The 20,017-nt window shown below is 38.3% G+C and overlaps 2 protein-coding genes across 2 annotated transcripts in view; one reads left to right on the forward strand and one right to left on the reverse strand.

Moving 5' to 3' along the window:
- DLD (dihydrolipoamide dehydrogenase) overlaps positions 1-15,245 on the forward strand; it is a 49,906-nt gene extending 34,661 nt beyond the window's left edge. Inside the window, exons 5-14 of the mRNA XM_006859353.1 lie at positions 953-977; positions 1,436-1,536; positions 1,835-1,978; positions 2,408-2,509; positions 9,649-9,839; positions 11,885-12,055; positions 12,342-12,531; positions 13,171-13,308; positions 14,993-15,082; positions 15,180-15,245. Of these exons, the coding sequence (XP_006859415.1) occupies positions 953-977; positions 1,436-1,536; positions 1,835-1,978; positions 2,408-2,509; positions 9,649-9,839; positions 11,885-12,055; positions 12,342-12,531; positions 13,171-13,308; positions 14,993-15,082; positions 15,180-15,245 (1,218 nt within the window). The remainder of the gene's footprint in view (positions 1-952; positions 978-1,435; positions 1,537-1,834; positions 1,979-2,407; positions 2,510-9,648; positions 9,840-11,884; positions 12,056-12,341; positions 12,532-13,170; positions 13,309-14,992; positions 15,083-15,179) is intronic.
- A 2,932-nt stretch (positions 15,246-18,177) lies between these two features.
- Positions 18,178-20,017, reverse strand: part of LAMB1 (laminin, beta 1) — a 92,602-nt gene continuing 90,762 nt past the window's right edge. Inside the window, exons 32-33 of the mRNA XM_006859275.1 lie at positions 18,672-18,831; positions 18,178-18,480 (exon numbers count right to left, since the gene is read on the reverse strand). Coding sequence (XP_006859337.1) covers positions 18,344-18,480; positions 18,672-18,831 — 297 coding nt within the window. The 3' untranslated portion in view covers positions 18,178-18,343. The remainder of the gene's footprint in view (positions 18,481-18,671; positions 18,832-20,017) is intronic.

Consider the following 20,017-nt stretch of genomic DNA (forward strand, 5'->3'; position numbering starts at 1 on the left):
CACTGTGTCAGTCTATCTCACTGAGCGTCTTCCTTTTTTAGTTCCTGACCATCTACCTTACCAAATAAGATGTTCTTTTCCAGGGACTGGTCCTTCCTGATAAAATGAGAGAAAGTTTTGCCATCCTTGCTTCTAAGGATTATTCTAATTCCTCTTCTAAGAATAGATTCGTTTGTTACAGTTGCTGGGTAGTCTGTTCTAGAGAGGGTCTAAAAGACACTTGGGGTGTTATTTTTCACCATTTTAAAAAAAATGTTTTTATTTCATGAAATTTGGCATTGGTCTTAATTAAAAGTTTAGGTGATAATTTTACTCTGCCATTTCTACTTAAATCTACCTAAACCATTATAAGGTTATAAAGAGACTTTGTTACCACACAATAGGGCATATTTAATTTTGGACTGCTTCTCTACTAAAAGTGAACTTTTTGTAGTGCTTGATGTTATTGTTATGTACTATTGAGTTGATTCTGACTCATAGTGCCCCCTGTATAGGATTTCCAAGGAGCAGCTGGCCTTAATGGTTTACGGCCTAGTTCTTATCCTACCAGAGCTCTGGTAGCATAGTGGTTATGAATCAGGCTGCAAACCTTAAGGTCAGCAGTTCGAAACTACCAGCTGTTCCGCGGGAGAGAGATGAGGCTTTCTGCTCCTGTAAAGATTTACAGTCTCGGAAACCCTGTGCAGTGTCGCTTTGGGTCAGAATCCACTCGACGGCACTTAACAACGACAACAACACTTATCCTACAGTGCCACTTGGGTGGTATTTGGGCCTGGCTACTGGGGATGTTGTTGTTGATGATGATGTTTTTGTTAAGTGCCATCAACTGTAGAGCTTGATGGGTCTCATTAATTTTGATGTATTGTTCCTCTTTTGTCAGCTTTGGCTATTCTATCCATTATTAAATTTAAAATGTTAATATTGCTTTCTATATATTCTGTACGCATTAAAGGAGTGCCTGTGTGTGGTACAAACAGGTAAGTGCGTGCTTGACTGCTAACAAAACAGTCGCCAATTCGAGTCCATCTGGGGGTGGAAGAAAGGCCCTGGTGATCTACTTCTAAACAATCAGATACTGAAAATCCAGTGGAGCACAGTTCTACTGTTGCACACATACGATCGCCATGAGTCAGAATGAACTCCGTTGTAACTGCTTATTGTAAGTATTAGACTGAAATTTTCCAGACCCTAATTAGTGAATGAGGCTTTCTGCTCCCGTAATTAGTGAAAGGAGTCCTGGTGTGACGCTGCAGGATAATGAACTGGACTGTAAGATTGGTGGTTCAAACCTATAGTCACTCCTTGGAAACCGTATACAGGATTGCTATGAGTAGGGACTGACTCAGTGGTGCTTAACAACAGCAGTTAGTGAAAAATTCTATCTATAATTTCAAGAACTTAGAGAAGAACTAAACATGTCTTTAACACATTACAGTGTCTGAAGTTCGCTTGAATTTAGAGAAGATGATGGAACAGAAGAGTACTGCAGTGAAAGCTTTGACAGGCGGAATTGCCCACTTATTTAAACAGAATAAGGTCAGAACGGTCAGATTTCTGCTTTATTTTATGTACCCATTCAGCATTGCTCTTTACTAATAGGGTGATGGGACTTGGGCCTGGCTACTGGGGATATTTAAAAAATTTATAACAGTGTGTTAACTTTTCCTTGAAATATATAGCAATTTTCTTTTTTTGGCTGCTGCTGCATAATATATAGCATATTAAAGAAAGGACATTTTGTATTTGATACATTTATTTAACACATTTTCCTGTTAATTATGTTTATCAAAATAGATTTTGAACTTTGTGATTTTATAAGCATTATTTTATGTAGGTTGTTCACGTAAATGGATACGGGAAGATAACTGGCAAAAACCAGGTCACTGCTTCTAAGGGTGATGGGAGCACTCAAGTTATCGACACAAAGAACATTCTCATAGCTACAGGCTCAGAAGTTACTCCCTTTCCTGGAATCACGGTATTGATGCTTTGTAATTTGCAACTTTTATAGCTTTCCTTTCAAAACACATTTTTATGCATTAGTCTAATACATGATTATAGACTTTGAACGAGAGATTTCTAACTGAAATATTTGATTTTGACAGTCCCTTAGCTTTGGGAAGTTGCCTATCTTTATTCTGCAGTGATTTTGAACAAATATAGATCACTTTGTATTGATAATTTTGAATTCAGTATGAAGTAAAAATTGGCAGTTTTGTCTAGAAACAATGAATGATAAAAATTTGAAAGTGTCATTTTAATGGGACTAGTCAATTTTTGACAGTTAGATAGTAATAGAGATAAAGATCTCAAAACAAATAATAGCATTTTCACTGATTATAATATATGAGGGCACATATCACTGGATTTTCCCAAGCAATTTTAATAGTATCTTTTTTTCTTACAGATTGATGAAGATACAATAGTGTCATCTACAGGTGCTTTGTCTTTAAAAAAAGTTCCAGAGAAGATGGTTGTTATTGGTGCAGGAGTAATAGGTGTAGAATTGGTAAGTGGCTTTTTTTTTTTTTTTTTTAACTTTTTATTGTAAATTAAGTGAAGGTTTAAAGAGCAGATCATAAGTTTTACATTTGACAAATCATATACTTTGCTTTACTACAGTGATTGTAATCCCTTTTCCATATACCGACAGTTAACAGTATTGACCTCTGTTCACTTTAACTATTGCATTCCTCCATTGTCCGTTCTCTCCCACTACCTTAATCTGTCCTCTGCTAACCTCACTCTTGTTGTATATTACCTGCCCTGTCACCCATGTTAACGTGTGTCTACCCTCTAGCCTAACCCCCATCCCGTAATCATCATGATTGTTTCTTTTATCAAGAAAACCTTTTATTAACTGTTTACAACATTGGCCTCAGACAATATTTGTCCTTTTGTGATTGACTAATTTCACTCAGCATAATGTCCTCCAGGTTCATCCATGTTGTAAGGTGTTTCTTGGATTCATCGTTAGCCTTCAATGTTGTGTAATATTTCATTGTGTGCATGTACCAAAATTTGTGTAATAGTTCTTCTGTTGAAGGCTTTAGGTGGTCTCCATCTTTTTGTACCTTTTATAGAGACAGCATATTGAAGGATCCTGTTTTTTTATTCCATTCTGATCTCTGTTGCTTGACTGGTGCATTGAATCCATTTACATAGGTGTGTGTGGTTTCAAGGTCAAGGGTAAACACTCAATTTCAAGTTCTGTTTGAACTGTGTAAGATTGGTGATTCAACTCACCAGCTGCTCTTTAGAATCCCCAACTCAATGACATTAACAACATTAATCTATTGCTGTCATTTTACTTGTGTGTGTGTGTGTGTGGTGCTGCTGGCTTCTTTGTTCCACTTAATTTTCTGTGCTGAATTCTTTTTGTTTATGGATTTTCGTTTCATTTCTGTTGTGTTAATGTTTTAAAATCTTTCTGATTTCCTCTCATTTATATTATTTTTTTTCGATATGCAGGTATATTACTTTTCTTTGAGGTTACCCTATAATATATTACTTTTTTGTCCCTATTTAAAATACTCTGTTTTATATTGAAATCTACTTGACTTATTGTCATTTGGAAGTTCTGTATCTGCACTATTCCCCCTTTTGCCTTGTTGTTGACTCATTAAAAATTAATATCTCTGGTTCCCTATTTTCAGTCTTGTAGGTTTGTTTTACTCTACATAATTCTATATCTGGATTGAGTTCTGGGTGGTGTTGTCTTGTGTGGTAATGTCATGTCTGCTGTTGTTGATCATTAGTTCAAAGAGTACCCTTTTAGCATTTTTTCATAAAGTTGGTTTGGTTGTTACAAATTTCTTTTAATTTCTCTTTATCAGGAAATGTCCTGATTTCTCTGTTGTATTTGAGGGACAACTTTGCTTAGCATATGATATTCTTGGTTGGCAATCTTTTTGTTTTCAGTTTTGTGTATGCCCTCCCATTGCTTTCTTGCCTGCGTGGTTTCTGCTGAGAAATCAGAGCTTAGTCTTAAAACTGGTTCGCCTTTGTAGCTTTTCGTTTTTCCCGACCTTCTCTCAACATTCTTTCCTTGTCTGTGGTTTTGGAAAATTTGGTTATGATATGTCTTGGCAGTTTCTTTTGGTATCTCTCCTGTTTGGGATTCGCTCAGCTTCTTGTATGCTTACCTTCATGTCTTTTGTGTTGTTCGGGAAGTGTTCTTCGAACAATTTTCTCTGTGCTTTTTATTGTATCTTTCTATTCTGGAATTCCTATCACATGTAAGTTTTCCTCTTCATGGTGGCCCACATAACTCTTAGGTTTTTTTCAGATTTTTTCTTTCTTTTATCTGATGGTTCTTCTAGCTTACTAGTATTGAGAGTGTTATCATCAAGTTCACTAATTTGGGCTTCCATTTATTTGAAACTGTTCCTTTGCCTTTTCAGTGTATTGTCCATATCTGAAAGCTTAGTAATAAATCTTTTGGATTTTAATTGTAGGTTTTTTATTGCTTCAAAATTTGTATATATTCTGTCTGTTATTGTAGTGTTTTCCTGAATTGTTCTAGAGTTTTTTTCTGTGTTCTGCTTGTTTTTCTTGATCTTTTTATCAATCCTTTGAAGGTACTTCAATTTCATTCTTTTGAATTCTTTTTCAGTTAATTGCATTACCTCTTCTTCTTCAGAAATGTTTTCTGGCTCTGCATCTTAATCATTTATTTTAGCCATTCTCTTGCTTCTTTGTGTGAGCTAAAATAGTCTGTTGTTGTTTCTGGGACATTGTAGGGTTGTCTTATCTGTATTTAATTGATGATTGTATGTTGACAGGCTCTTAGGTGCTCACCAACTGTTTCCTGTGGGTGTAGTTAAGAGAATGGAAGTGTGTACACTGTTATGGTTTGCTGCTTGTGCATCTCAGTTTAGTGTGGGTTTGGCTGGCGTGACTGTTGTCTATCATTTATCATGTGGTATAGGAATAGATACTGGCTCTTGCCCCATGGGTGAAGGTGCATAGGGTACAGTTGTGGCTGTGCTGTATGGGCATAGATGCTATTTCCTGTGTCAGGTGGGAAAGACAAGGTCCCACCACCACTACCACCACAGACACACAAGAAAACAAAACAGAACAAACAACTGACAATGAAGAGAGAAAATAATAAAGAGGAAAAAATAAATAAAAACAGGCAGCAACCAGAAAAAAAAACAAAGAAAAATATTATATACAAAAGAGAGACAGGGAAATGGAGCTATAGAAGAGAAAAATCAGAGAGAGAAAATAAAAGGAAGAAATTTAAAAAACAAATATTTAATAGTTCAAAAGAGAAAAGAAGTATCGTAAAATGGAGCTGGAGAAGAGGAAATAAAAGAAGACCTAAAAAGCACTTGGAAAAACGAGGGAGAAGGACGAAAAGAGAGAGTCATAAAGAAAGATCAAAAGGGAAGATAAGAGGGGAAATGTGAGGAGAAAATGAAAAGTGGAGATAGAAGGCATAAAATTGAAGTGAATGGAAAGAAAAGGAGAAAAAAGAATAAACAAAAACAATGAAACAACAAAATGAAAACAAACAGACTCCAAAACATACAAATCAGTGTAGCTGTTCGACCTGGAGAGGAAGAAACTCTGGGGGGCTTCTCCAAGCCAAGGAGCTCACTAAGTAGGTATGGGAGGGATGTGACAGCAGAGCACCTGATCCCAGAGAGAGTTCCTGTTGGCCTTGGTATTATCTATGTTTAGATCACTCAATCTGGAAGTAGTTCGTGGGAGCCCTTGATGGGGCTGGTTTCAGTGTCTTTTAGGACCACAGGGCAACTGGAGGCAAGGTAACTGTTAATGCTGGTCTGGTGGCTGTTCAGGTTCTGTAGGTCTGGAGACCACCTCACAGTGGCTCCGAGCTCCCGCTAAAGCACAGGGTCTGGCTTAGGAACTCAGTCTAGCCGTTTCATTTCCCACTGTTCTCAAATCTCTGCTGCTGCAGTGTTTACCTTTCTCCACCCCCCTGCCCTGCATCTACAGAGGACCTTCCTTGTTCCCTAAAGATCACATAAAGGGAACACATCAGATGACAGTTTCCTCATCTTAATGCACAGATTTGAAAATGTTCTTACCTGTTTGTTGCACTGTGCTTTTGATACCTTCCTACTATTGTACAAATGTTATTTTCTTTAAAATTACCTGTTCTTTGATACAAATCATCTGCCATCTCAGAGACCTGATTTTATGATTTGTAGTGTTTATTTCCAGCATTTTTCAGTTTTCAAATTTTCTACTTCTGCTCTTTTCCTCATTTACATTAAGCCTGCCCATGTGTATATACTTGTGTGCCACCTATGTGTGCTCAGATGCATTCATGCTCATAGATACAGACTGTGTCTGTCTGCAGTTGCATGTTTTCCTCTCTCCTTTGTGTTACAGTCAGACTTGTTGAAATAGTCCATGCTCGATTTCACAGACTTCCTCTCCGCAGTTCATAGCTTCTGTGCCATTACGTTGCTCTTAAACAAGGACACAAATGGACTTACTATTACTCAATCCATTTGACTATGTTCTTCACTGTTTTGCTTGGCAGCAAACGGCAGTGTTGATTTTCTTGGTTTCAGAACTGTTTCCCCAGCTCTTTATATTCTTCTGGTGTTACATCTACCCTTTGAACTGATCATTCCCCATCATCCTCTTTGAAAGCTCCCTTTTCTCTGCTTTCCCTATAATTGTTAACATTATTTGAGATTCTGTCCTCGAGTTCTGTAAAATTCTGTTTGTCTATTCACAGAATATGCTCTTCAGTTCCACCTCAGTTATCCAAAGACTCACAGGTATCTGTATCCTGGTCCTCTGTCTTGTCTCAAATGTCTATCAGCATCTTTATTTGTGTACCTCACAAGCACGCAATTCAGTGAATGTATGACTTAGCCCCTTGAAACAAAGAAACAAAACCGGTTTTTAATTTGACATTTTCTATCTCTGTGATTGGTACCATTATGTAGAGACTTAGTGTGGTGCTGTGGGTTAATGCTTTGGACTGCAAAATCGGTTTGAATCGCAAGGTTGGTGGTTCAAGATCACCAGTTGCTCCTTGGAAACCCTATACAGGGTCGTTGTGAGTTGGAACTGACTGGATGGCACTAACAATAATATGTAGCGGCCTAAGCAAGACATTTGGAAGTTATATGTGACTTCATGCCCTACATTCAGTCAGTCATTGGTCCTTATGGGATCTGCTGGGTCTGTATCTGTTGAATACAGACACCAGCTTCTTTTCAGTTAGACAGCTTAGACCCTAGCTCAGGTCTGCACCATGCCTTGCCCTAGGTCTCCGTGGCTTTTTTCTTTTTCTAATCTGTTCTTCCTATGGTGGCCGGAATTATCTTTATGTAACACAAATTAAATTATGTCCTTTCCCTGCTCTACAATTCTGTGGTTCACTATTGCTTTTGGGATAAATCCAAACGCTATTGCTGCTTAAAAGCCAACATGATTTGACCCTGGCTCACCTTGCCAGTCTCATTTTAACCTCCTTCTCAGTTCCTGAACAAATGTTGCTGACTCTCTTCCATTTGCTTGGAACATCTCCTCCCTCGCTCCAGTCCTGCACCCTGAGCACCCTCGATGTTGTTCCACGGCACTGCACTTACATTTCTTATGGTATTTATTCTTCTCAGTGCTAGCTGTCCCCTAAGTCACAGAGTCCATGCATTCCCAGTATGTCTTTAGCATCTAGCGCAGGTCCTGATGAGGGCCATGGTGGGGCAGTGGTTAAGAGCTTCACTGCCAACAGAAAAGTTGCTGGTTCAAATTTGCCCAGTGGCTCCATGGGAGAAAAGACCTGGCAATCCATCCCATAAAGATTGGTGGTGTGCCATGGAGTCGCTTCTGACTCATAGCAGCCCCGTGTTGGGTTTCCAAAGCTGTGCTCTGTCTCCTGCAATATTGCCGCTAGTTTTGAACTGCTGACCGTGAGATTAGCAGCCCAACTCGCAACCACTAAGCTACCAGAACTCCTTACAAAGATGACAGCCAATGGGGCAGTTCTCGTCTACCACACGGGGTCTCTGTGAGTCTAAATTCTCCATGGCACCTGATTGAGGACTGTTGTTAGCTCCTGTTATTATTACTGGAGTCTTGGTGTAAGATATGCACTAGACTGCTAACTGCAAGATTGGTGGTTCAAACCTACGAGGCACTCCTTAAAACCCTTGCTATGAGTTGGAACCAACTCAGTGGCACTTAACAATAACAACAGCATTATTATTGCTTTTATTACTCAATAAACATTTGTTGACATAATAAATAGTCCTCAAAACATGAAAATCACTTTTTTAGTGAAGACTTCGCATTAGTCTGGGAAAGCATGAGTATTTCCTTTTTGGAATTCATCGTTCAGTGCTGTCCAGTCGGTTCCAGCTTACAGAGACCTTGTATAGGGTTTCCGAGGAGTAACTGGTGAGTTTAAACTGCCAGCTTTGTGGATCAGACTCACCTTGTGGTCCAGTGCATTATCCTGTAACACTAATAAAAATACATGGCCTTTACCAGTTTATGGGCGTCTATCCTTTAAGACCAGTGACTGTATTATATTGTTACTTGAGTATTTGAATCTCCATCGCCTGCTTTAATGCTTTGCACGTGGGGGGCTCTCATAGACACCAGATCCATTCTTTTGTCATCCATCAGCCCAGTCTGTCATTCTGTTCAAATAAACATAATATTTTATTGTGGAAGTACTTGCTTTGTTATGTGTAATAACATCTCTTCATTTTTTTTTTATCTATTAGTTAAAAACAACAGGATTAATTTAATTAATTTTTTTTCTCCTTCCTTGAGAAAATAGAATACAAAGTCAGTTTAATATTTTCCAGGTATCAGAAATTAGTAGCAGTACAAATCTTTCTCCCCTTCAGGACCTTCACTCTTGCTCTTCCCTTGTGTTTGGAACAGTCCTCCCCAGTCATCTGCATAGTCCACTCAGTCTGTGCACAAATGCCACTCCCAGCGAGGCTGACCAGACCACACAGCTGAAATGACAACCCCTTTCTCTGCATTGCTCTCTTCTCTATTGTTTTATAATATTGTATGACTCCATGGCACATACGACAACAATGATCCTCTGACACATTTTACGTATTTGTTTTCTCTGTCAGAATATAAGGTCCCTGAGGGTAGGCATTTAGGGTTGTTCACTTATATATCTTTATTTTTTTTGTTAAATGCTGTGGAGTTCATTATGATTCTTAGTGACCCTGAGAGTGTTTCTGAGGAGTGGCTAGTGGGTGTGAACTGCAGTCCAGTGCTTATCCTATGTCGCCACACCTAATAATGGTCCTAGTTGCTGTCAGTTGATTCTGACTTACAGAACTGCCCCATAGGGTTTCCAAGGCAGTAATCTTTAAGGAAACAGACAGTTACGTCTTTCTCCCTGGAAACAGCTTGTAGGTCTGAAGCGTTGACTTCATTGAGCAGTCTAATCATTATGCCACTGGATTCCAGGGGATATACTAGGCTCTCAATAAATGTTGAATGAATATATTGAGTTACATGTGTTTGCCACAATGTTCATTTTAAAAACCTCAGAGCTTCTAATTGAAACATATTTGCAAAAGAAGAAAATATAATAATGATTGAAGATGGTTTCGTAAAAAATTTGCTATAAAAATCTTTATTTTTATGATGAATTTTTTTTTTAATGGCTACTTGCAGGGTTCAGTTTGGCAAAGACTTGGTGCTGATGTGACAGCAGTTGAGTTTTTGGGTCATGTTGGTGGAATTGGAATTGATATGGAGATATCTAAAAACTTTCAGCGTATCCTTCAAAAACAGGGATTTAAATTTAAATTGAATACAAAGGTTACTGGTGCTACCAAGAAGTCGGATGGAAAAATTGATGTTTCGTAAGTATGCTACATTTGTTTTTGTTATTTTTCAAGCTTTTATTGTGAATTGAGTGATAGTTTACATGGACGAACCTTGGTTTTGCCCTCAACCAATTGTATTTTGTTTCATTGCAGCGGTTACAGTTCCCTCCCTGTGGTTAACAGTATTTGCCTCTACTCCTTGTTTCTGTTATTGGATGTACACAAAAACATGCAGGAATATAGAATCGTGTAAACAACCAAAGGGCACAGTTTGCAAGCCATCCTCCTGTCCACCACCATACAACACAGCCATTCTCTTTCCATGAGTTGAGTCCTCTGCTGTTCTCTCTCTCCATGTCATCACCTCTGCCTCCATCTCTAGTGTCACTACATCTCTGGTTAGGGTCCCACATTCTGCTCATGCTCTTCTCTCTTGATGGTCCTAGGTCTTCTGTTTCTGAAATGTAAGATTAACTACTCCCCCCTTTTTGTTACACAACTTCTATCTTTACAGTTATGACAGTCGCAGTTATTCATAACAATTACTATTGAATCAAAAGAATCCTATCCCCATCTCCTTTCATCAGACCTATCTAGACAAGATGAAAACTATTCAGGGAGGATACTATCTTCCCCCCTCGCTCTGAAATTAAAGTCCCTCTTAAAAACTGGTAAGCCAGCCACTTTAATAGCCCCCATTTTAGGTAGCCAGTGTCTCAGTTGTCCATCCCTATCAGTCCTGTGTACTGAGGGGTAGACTTAATCCATGATGTGAAGACTCCTTCTCTCTCAGTTGGTATTTTTGAGCTACTACATCCAAAAGTAAAGGTCAAATTGTAGCAATTTATACTTACTTCCTGTATCAAACTTCTTTATCTTCCTCTAGTGGAGTTCTGATCATCAAGCCATCCAAGCTAGGTCACATGGATACTGTCGGCAAGTTTGGGTGTTCTTGTGTACCTGCTACATTTGTTTTTGATATAGCAGCCTTGTATGTGTGTTCTAAGAAAAACACTCAAAATTTTAAAATCACATTATTAAATTTCATTTTTATACCTCAAGATTGTTTTTGCTTAGTATAACATTGTTGTTATGTGCCATGGAGTCGGTTCCGACCCATAGTGACCCTGTACAGGGTTTTCAAGGCTGTAAATCTTTATAGCTTACCAAATTAGTTCATTGACGTTCATGATTTAAGCTGATGGTGTTAAGTGCTATTGAGTTAGTTCTGACTCACAGCGAACCTGTATAGGTTGTAAATTTTTCAGGAACAGAAAGCCTCATCTTTCTCCTGTGGAGCAGCTGATCTACCTGAACTGCTGATCTTGTCCAGGCTTAACCCTACATAGCCATCGCACTCCTAAGTTGATGGTAGAAAAATAAATTGTTATTATAATGTACCTTTTCTAAGTATACATTCTGAAAATTTTAAAATGCCAACATTCAGTGATATTAATTAAATATTTTTAGATAGCTGTTTGGAGAAATCTGTAATAACAATATTAATTGGATTTGATCTGGCATAATACTTTTTAAAAACTTAACACAATTTAATAAAATAACTTGCATAAAGTTACACAGCTAGTGAGTGGCACACCTTGGACTTTGGTCTGAGTCTTTCTGACTCTTAAGACCTATGTTATTAACTACTGTGCTTTACACCTTATTTTATGGGGGTTTACTGGTAGCCCTCTGGAGTCCTGGTGTGGTGTTGTGGGCTAATACGTCAGACTGCAAATTCGGTTGAACTGCAAGGTCAGTGGTTCAAGCTCACCAGCTGCTCCTTGGAAACCCTATACAGGGTCTCTGTGGGCCAGAATTGACTCGACAGCACTTAACAACAACAATGGTAGCCCTCTAGTTGGTATTGTATGTGTTTTTATTGCCTAATCCTTGTTATGTTTATTGGTAGAATTAACTATTAGAAAAGTCACCAATACTTAAAGGAATCTCTGGTCTTCAATTTCCAGTTAAATTGGGTATTTTTCTAGATGTATGGGTATTTTTGTAGATGTATGTATGTTCAACATACATCTACAAAAATACCCAATTTAACTGGAAATATATTATTCATTGTCTAGTATTGAAGCTGCTTCTGGTGGGAAAGCAGAAGTTATCACTTGTGATGTACTCTTGGTTTGCATTGGCCGACGACCCTTTACTCAGAATTTGGGACTGGAAGAACTTGGAATTGAACTAGATCCCAGAGGCAGAATTCCAGTGAATACCAGATTCCAAACTAAAATTCCAAAGTAAGTTGGATCATTCTCTACACTTTTAACAATTTAAAAATTTATGTCTAACATCACTATTTTGAAAATAAGACTCTTGCCATACTTTGGGGGAAAGATAGTAAATGTATAGTTGTAAAATTAAAAGTAATGAGTTGAATTCTTTTCATAATTCAAAGATTAGAAATGGAACTCATTCATAGATCTCTAAAGAGCTGTATTTGACTTATTTTTGGTGATCTAGAAACTTGTTTTATTGTTGCTACCATAGTGAAGTTCACTGTGTGTGTTTTGACCCCTGTGGTAGTATCTATGCTATTGGTGATGTGGTTGCTGGTCCAATGCTGGCTCACAAAGCAGAGGATGAAGGTATTATCTGTGTTGAAGGAATGGCTGGTGGTGCTGTGCACATTGACTACAACTGTGTGCCATCAGTGATCTACACACACCCTGAAGTTGCTTGGGTTGGCAAATCAGAAGAGCAGTTGAAAGAAGAGGTAATTCTGAACTCAGGCGGTTTTACAACGATGTGTAAACTGAACTAATGACACTGGTGGTTGAGCAAAGGCCTTATTATATTGCAATAACTGTAGAATATTACAATTTGTTTATGTATCTATATTTAAATACCAGATCTTTGCAAATAAAGCACCCAACCACAAAAATAACTCACCCTTCACATAGTACACATAGCACATGAGGATGCGGGGTGGTCTGGAAAATACATATAAATGTACATTATTTGTGTAAAAATATGGTACTATTTTGTTGTTGAAAACATACACAGAACATTTACGAGGGTTTATATCTTTGTCCCCTCTTTGGTAGCATTATAAAGAAGATCATTTACTCCTTAAGTTTATTAGCAGAAATGTAGAGGAGGGTTAGGTTGCCTGATTAAAAAAACTAGTGATTTTAAAACTTTCATATTTGGCTTTGAAATACAGCCAGATAGATAGGCATTTGTACCCCAAATTGATTTAAGCAATCAGTATTTGGTCCTTTATTATATAGCATCTACAAAGAATTGTCCTTGGGATTTGTTTTTGCAACAAGTGGTAGATGCTAGACGATTTCACCAATGGGCATGGATAACCCCAGGGCTTCTGTGGGTTCGCATCTTCTTTCTCTCACAGGGGATTGAGTACAAAGTGGGGAAATTTCCATTTGCTGCCAACAGCAGAGCTAAGACAAATGCTGACACAGATGGCATGGTGAAGATTCTTGGGCAGAAAGCAACGGACAGAGTATTGGGAGCACATATTCTAGGACCAGTGAGTATTGTAAAATACGAATTATCTTGAGGATTTTTGCAAAATATTGCTATTTTATAAATTCATGTCAAACCACCTGATGTTTACATTGTAGGGTTGTTAAACACTACTAGCAGAAATTGTAATGTGTCCTCTGCCTTGTTTCTAGCCCGGTACTAATAGCACTCTTGCAGTCTTCTCACCTTCCTGCCCCACTGTTGGCTTTCCATGTTGTAGCTCAGATTATTCCTTTAAGACGTACACTAGGTCATAGCACAGTTGTCATCAGGACCCCACTGAATCTGGTCCTGCCTTCACTTATGACCTCATCTCTTTCTACACTTCCCTCTTTTGCTCATTAATTCTCAGCTACATGTGCTCTGTTCTCAGTTTTATAACAGACCAAACTTACTCATATCTAAGAGCTTTGTGCTTTTAATTCCTTATGCATATAGACTTCTCTGAATACAGATCTTTGCATGGCTGGCTCTTTATTCAGGTCTTAGCTCAAAAGTTGCCTTGAAGAGAAACTTTTCCTTACCACAGAGTCTAAAATATATGTCCAGATATCTTATGTAGAAATGATGCTAAGTCATTTTATTTCCTTTTCATGACTTGTGAACTAGGTGCTACTGTTTTCCCCCTTTAATGATAAAGACCCTCTTCTGTGGGCTTGAGAACTGAGAGCGAGTGAGCAGTAGCACGTGGTCGGGTAGGAATCCAGCCCATCTGGCTTCAGTACTCAAGCACCTAATTTCTGTGTCACCTTTTCTATTAAGCTTTACTTGTTTTCCCCCTTATTTTTTTATTGTGCTTAGGTGAAAGTGTTACAGCAAATCAGGTTCCCATTGAACAATTTTTACACATATTATTCAGCAATATTGGTTACGTTTTTCAATGTCATCATTCTCATTGATTCTGTTCTGGTTACCACTTCCAGTATTCTTAATTTCCCTGCCCCCTTACCTTAATCATCTTTATTTTTGAACATTTGGTCTTGTGTCGATTTTTTTAAAGGAGCTCATTATTCAGCCTTTTTTTTTTTAATGAGCCAATCTGTTATTTTTCAAAAAAGTGACCACAAGACATACTTTTGGTTTGAGGCTTAAATATAGGTCAGGACTATACACTCTGGGAGTCTTCTAGTCTCAATTAGTCCACTGAGTCTGGATGTTTTGAGAGCTTATTCTGGTTCACATTTTCGTATCCTTTCAGGATCCGCCTTTTGTGGCCCTAGTAAGAATGGCTGGCAGTGGTAGCAGGGCACCATCTAGTTGTGGTTGTGGTAGACGAGGCTGCAGTTCATGTAGGCTGCTAGTCCTGTCGATCAGTTTCTCCTCTCAGTCTTTGGATGATAGTGCTCAGCCTTCACACCCAGAAACCCAATCTCACAAGGTGTTTGCTTATGTCTAAGAAGTATCTGTAATTGTCCTTTTATGTAATTTAATGACTACACATGTATGCACACATATCTGTGTGTACGTATGCCAGTAGACATCAATCTGTGCACACATGTTCATACCCACACACATTATTATGTTTATTATTAGTCTATTAAGGTTTTCTTGAGGGAATTTGTAAAACAAAAAGTTTTAAGGTGATTTTAAGATTTAAAAGCCTCCTTTCTTGACCATCTGGTATTCTATTAGCATGTAGTTGTTTTTGTCATGGAAATAAAATTACGTATTGACTTACTGTCTTAAAGGGTGCTGGAGAAATGGTAAATGAAGCTGCTCTTGCTTTGGAATATGGAGCATCCTGTGAAGATATAGCAAGAGTCTGTCACGCTCATCCGGTAATTATTTAATAGCACTCACAATTAATGGCTATTACTAAAATTTCCCAACCCGTAAATGCTTTGTTTTTTTCATTTTGAATTTCTTCCTTTGCAGACTTTATCAGAAGCTTTTAGAGAAGCAAACCTGGCTGCATCATTTGGCAAATCAATCAACTTTTAAATTAGAAGATTACATTTTTTTTTTCCCTGAACTCTCCTGAGAGCTTTTGTAGAAGTCACATTTCTGAACGGAAAATGCTCATAGCTCCAAGAATTTCTAGGACTGAATTAAGAAACTTTGGGAAGGCATTTAATAGGTTTGGACAGAATGGAATAATCCCACATCTATATTTTAAATAAACTCAATATTTTGTTTCAGTGCATTAATATTGCAGGAAAAAGCTAAAGTAGCATCCTGGGAAATTGACATCAACCATGTTTTCGTGCTTTTAAGAAAGATTCAACACCACTGAATTTATATAAATAGCTTTTTTCCTCTGGTCTAGTAAAGCTGAAGTTTATTTACACGATGGAACTGGAGTATGGCATGTGAACAGTTTTATTTGAAGCAAGGTGATCAAGTTATTTTAAACTTGGCTTTCATAGTAGAAACAGAAATCAGTCATTAAAACAAGAGTCAGATATGTATAAACTGAACTTATGTAAATAAAAAATAATGTTCTCACTTTTTATTTAACCCTCAAATTCAGATAAAAGATTTTTAAGGTTCCATTGTGGTCTGCAAATATGAAGGACCATTGTATAGTTAGTTACCTTATTAATGGGCTTGATCTATAAAACTCAAAAATGGATACTCAAATGTATTAACACTGGGAAATGTGAAGATATGGAAATAAACATGGTCTTTCATTTACTGGTAATTCTGAATTGATTCCAAGATGGTCCTTCCTGGTTCATGTATGACTACTTTTAGTGGATATTGTTATTATTTTTGTCTATTATTGTCTTTAGATGCAGTTCAGAATGTTGAAACTAACATTTTTTCTAGTGAAGCAGGGCTAGGGAACCCTTTTCCTGCCAAAATGTGTAACATCATTTGCAGACCATACAAAATTATCAACTTGAAAATTAACCTGCTATATTTGGTCAAACGTTTAATTAACTCACTCCTAATGTGATGGCTGAAACTGGTTGCTTTGGCAGGGCCAGACCAAATGATTTCCCACAGCTGGTCATTCCCCACCCCTGCAATAATGCATTAAAGTCATTACCCTTTCATCTGTCTTGATAACTGCTGAATGGAAAATGTTCAGTAGCTGTCAGGTCATTTTTTCTTCTTCTTCATTTATAGTAACGTTGGATTGTAGTGTCATTGTCAAGACTCGGGATTCTGTTACATATCTCTGAAGAATACTGGATTTTGTTTTAGCAGGCAGAAACATGACTGAACCAAACTCCAAGCTCTCTGCTTTTCAGTGGGCAGGAGCTGAAATCACTTTCAGTTGTTGAGTATTATTAGCTGGGCTACTTGAAGTCTGCGTGTAGTCACATGTCATCCTGCCATTGGACAGAATATATACAGAATTTGGGGGCCTTCTCGAACTCTGAGGTGCCTGCCTTTCCCTCTCAATCTTTAGTTTTTGGTTGCCTTAACTTTCTTGTCATCTTCAGCTGCTAAGTTTCTGTTCAAGTTGCTGCTTACTGAAACCTCCCTCAAATGACAGATGTTTAAAATGGGAAATTCGCCCTTTTTCCAAGTGTCCACTCCCTCCTACTTGCTGCTTGGTTCTGAGTGCTCTCCATCAGTTAGCAGCAGGAAGGTTGGTTTGGTAAGTGCTACTTTGCCACTGCAAGAAATGAATTCTGCAGCTTTAAAAAACCTGTTTTGAGGACCCAATATAATGTAATGTGCTAGTTTAAACTAATTAGGGAATGTTGTTATGTGCCGTGGAGTCAGTTCTGACTCATAGCGACCCTGTACAGGGTTTCCGAGGCTGTAAATCTTTACGGGAGCAGACCGCCTCATCTTTCTCCCGCGGAACCACTGGTAGTTTCAAACTGCTGACCTTGCGGCTCACAGCCCGATTCGTAACCAATAGTGAAATATATTTTAATATGAAACGCAACTTTAAGGGTTTCTATTCTGATGTGGTGCTGTCTGCTAACCACAAGGTCGGCGATTCAGACTCAAACCAGCTGCTCAAACACAGGGCCACTGTATTGGAACACACTTAACAACACAGTATGAGAATGGAAATACAAGGGTCAGTCAGAGAGTACTGATTTCAGTTAGCTCATCTATAAACTTGATACAGGCTTGCCAATTGCATTCCAGCTGTTTCTTTACTGTGTAGAATAAGTGATTATTGTGAGTCTTTGGGTAAAACTTTTACAGATTGTAGCAGAGGAGTTCGGTAGCAAAACCAGTTATAGTGTAATACAAAGCTGAACCATTAAAGCAGCATTCAGCCCTCTTAGTAATACTATACTACTAAGCTGGCAGGAGTACTGTTTCCATGTCTCCAAAACGGCCTGATTTAATTTAAACCATCCCGTCGGCAACACTGGACTCATTTTAGGTGGTAATACGTACAAGTCCATGTTTCTAGAAATTGCTTTTTAGGTTCTTTGTCCTAGAAAAAGGGATAAGGAGTCTTGGAAACTGGAGTGACTAAGTCATGAAATGGTGAAGGCAGTGGTGGTGGTAAAGTGCCATCAAGCCAGTTCCAAGTCATAACAACCCTGTATAGGGTTTTTGATGAGCAACTACTGGGTTTGAACTAACCTTGCTGTTAATAGTCCAGGGCTTATCCTGAAATTACGTTTTATGTTCTCTTTCTTAGAACAAGAAGATTGACTAAGCAATCATGAAATGGTGAAGGTAACTCTGGCTAAATTTTCCTTCAACTTCAGCCCAGGAACCCCACTGGGAGGTGATTTGGGGCGTGGATTTGTGCAGGCTGTTGATCTCTCCGGCAGAGGAGCAATAGCATGTTTATAGATACTATAGAAAGCAGGATCTCCAGGAAGGAAACAAGACTTGTTTATAAATCCATCTTTATAGTGAACATAACATTCTTTGTTAAGAGATTCACGGGCACTCAATCAGTGAAAGTAGCTATGAACTTAAGAATTATACTAAATAGATATTCATACAAAAGCACTGTACTTTATTTTAACTCCATACAAAATCTGGTAATTAAAAACATTAAATAGGTGGTGTTTTATTTTGAAGGTCATGAAGTCAGTTTTTAAAATGTAGCTATTAACGACTTTGGTCACCACAGCCATCTGAGGCTTAGAACCCTTCCTCCTTTGTTACAAGCAGGTGCTATAAACAGAGACTTTTTGGCTTATGTCCTTGAGGAGTGAGCGGACTTCTCCTTCCAGTCTCACTAATTCTTGAGCTTTATCTTCTAAATATTTTTGATTGTCTTCATACTTCCTTTCTAAATCTGAGGGCGAGAACATATAAAAGTAAATCCTAGGTAATGTATAATGTAGTGATCACAAAATCTTAGCACTGATCCTCTTTGCCTATAAGGCTTTATTCAAATACCAAGACAAAGGCAACAGATTTTCACCTCAAAAACAAACTATAAAGTGTCATAATCTTTAAAATTAGTTTATGAAAATGTGAGCCTACCTTTCAGCAGTTGTAGCTTACTGTTTGCTTGAGCCAAAAGTGTTTTTGCTTCATTTTGGAGCATTTCCGCTTTCCTTCTGGCATCAGCTGACTCTTCCGTCTTTTTGGCAATTAGATTTTCTACTTTCTTATACTTTTCATCCAGCTCACTATCCAGAGCCTGCAGTTCAGTTAAGACATAAATTGGTGATATCAGTGTGTATACACACTGAGAGCAGCAGTGTATCGTAGCAAGCATAGATCACATACACACAAACGTGGACGCTAGTGTTGTGGATTAAGGGTCAGCAAGCGTTCTCACAGATAGTTGGCTGAATGCAAAATTGGCATGCTGTTTAAAAATGAAGCATTACTAAAAGCAATTTTAGCTCTGCAGCAGGACTCCTACGGGCCAGCCCTCTTTGTTGATCAGCCCTTTTTTCAGTGAAGAGCAGAGCTGCTCAACGCTAGGCTGCAAACTAGTCAGTCATGGAAGATGCCGTGAAACCAGAACAGACCCGAATTTTTTACATCTGGGTGGAATAAACAATAACCAGAACAGGAAGAAATACGGGTTCTTGGAATGGGAGATGTGGAGAGACACAGTGAGCCCTTTCAGGAACCTGATGCAGGAGGTCAGGTTATTGCTGTGACTGGAGAGGGACACATGCAGGGCTGGCTGTTAGCTCCCACCTGAGCAGGGTACCTCTGAGGTTTCTGCCTCTGCCCATTCAGAGATTTGGTTGCTATGCGATGTGCATGCTATCTTTGTTTTGCAAGAGGGAGATTACCTTTCTAGCAGAATTTCAGCCCACCCACACTTTTTGCAGGATTTCTAGTACACCCACACTTCGCAAATTCTAATCTGCTCCCAGTCTCACTTTCTCAGCCATGAGAAATCTGTCCGAAGACCTGCTCTAAGCTGAAGCAGATTTCCTTAAAAGTTGGTATACTGAGATCCAAACATTTCTAAAGAAATGAAAGGAGGACCAATTGGATCTTAATTTAGGATTTGTGAAGTCTTGATATCAGAAAATTATAGCGTGGAAAAAGATTTGAAGGGAAGGGCAAGACTAGCATATTGAAAAGATAGGAAGGGGAAATTAGGTGCAGAATTGGAAAGATAGTTGCAAATGATTCTTTTAACAATGTTTAAACCACAGTCCTAAGTATGGACATTTCATTACAAGGGGTTCTGCTCCTTTTTTGTTGTAATAAATTGTCATATTCATGTAAAATGCACTGTAAGAAGACTACTTGGAAACTTTATGACCTGCAAGAAATTACAAATGACAACAGGAAAGAAACAGTCTGCTATTATGGCAATGACAGTGTCTTATTGCCTTCTTGGCCCAGAAGTATAGGGA

Source organism: Chrysochloris asiatica, unplaced genomic scaffold, assembly GCF_000296735.1.
Source record: "Chrysochloris asiatica unplaced genomic scaffold, ChrAsi1.0 scaffold00032, whole genome shotgun sequence".
Lineage (NCBI taxonomy): Eukaryota > Metazoa > Chordata > Mammalia > Afrosoricida > Chrysochloridae > Chrysochloris > Chrysochloris asiatica.